Source organism: Haliaeetus leucocephalus, unplaced genomic scaffold, assembly GCF_000737465.1.
Source record: "Haliaeetus leucocephalus isolate CR32 unplaced genomic scaffold, Haliaeetus_leucocephalus-4.0 Scaffold172, whole genome shotgun sequence".
NCBI classification, from domain to species: domain Eukaryota; kingdom Metazoa; phylum Chordata; class Aves; order Accipitriformes; family Accipitridae; genus Haliaeetus; species Haliaeetus leucocephalus.
In genome coordinates this window covers 1,229,388-1,229,878 of record NW_010972608.1, presented here as the reverse complement: position 1 = coordinate 1,229,878, position 491 = coordinate 1,229,388, and the positions used below count along the sequence as shown (strand labels likewise).

General features: G+C 50.5%; 1 protein-coding gene across 1 annotated transcript in view; it reads right to left on the bottom strand.

Annotated features, from left to right (window-relative positions):
- Nucleotides 1–125: 125 nt before the first annotated feature.
- LOC104829419 (pancreatic alpha-amylase-like) overlaps nt 126–491 on the bottom strand; it is a 6,854-nt gene continuing 6,488 nt past the window's right edge. The window contains exons 5-6 of the mRNA XM_010563643.1: nt 366–490; nt 126–255 (exon numbers count right to left, since the gene is read on the bottom strand). Coding sequence (XP_010561945.1) covers nt 126–255; nt 366–490 — 255 coding nt within the window. The remainder of the gene's footprint in view (nt 256–365; nt 491) is intronic.

Below are 491 nucleotides of genomic sequence, written 5' to 3'. Positions count from 1 at the left end.
TCTGAATGACTAGTTCAGGCTGTAGTGGTCGCTCTCGTCAGGAGAAGAGGACGTTCCCCTTCCCATCAGTATGGCTGATGAGGAACGCTGTGCTTCTCTCTGGGGACACCGCCTCTCCCACTGACTTACCAGTCGTCATTATTAAAGACGATGAAGCCTTTATTACCACGGCCAAAAGCTACTTGATTGCTGCCGTTGTCCCACCAGTTGGAGAAAGGCTCACCGTCCACCACGTTGCGGAAGATAACCATGTTCCTGAAAATGCAGGGAACGGCTCTCACTGTGGCTGCAAGAGCTCTAAAGCCACGAGGAACGTGAAGCAAAAGCAACTGCTTTCACTTATTTTTTTCTCCACAGTGTCCTACTTTATTTGACGCCAGCGATGTTCACAAACCCAGTCGTTGCCACAGGTAGTGTCTGCATTGATTGCAACAGGCTTTGTTGACCCATCCGAGTTACTCGGTGGTCCAACCCAGTCATTGACGCCAAGG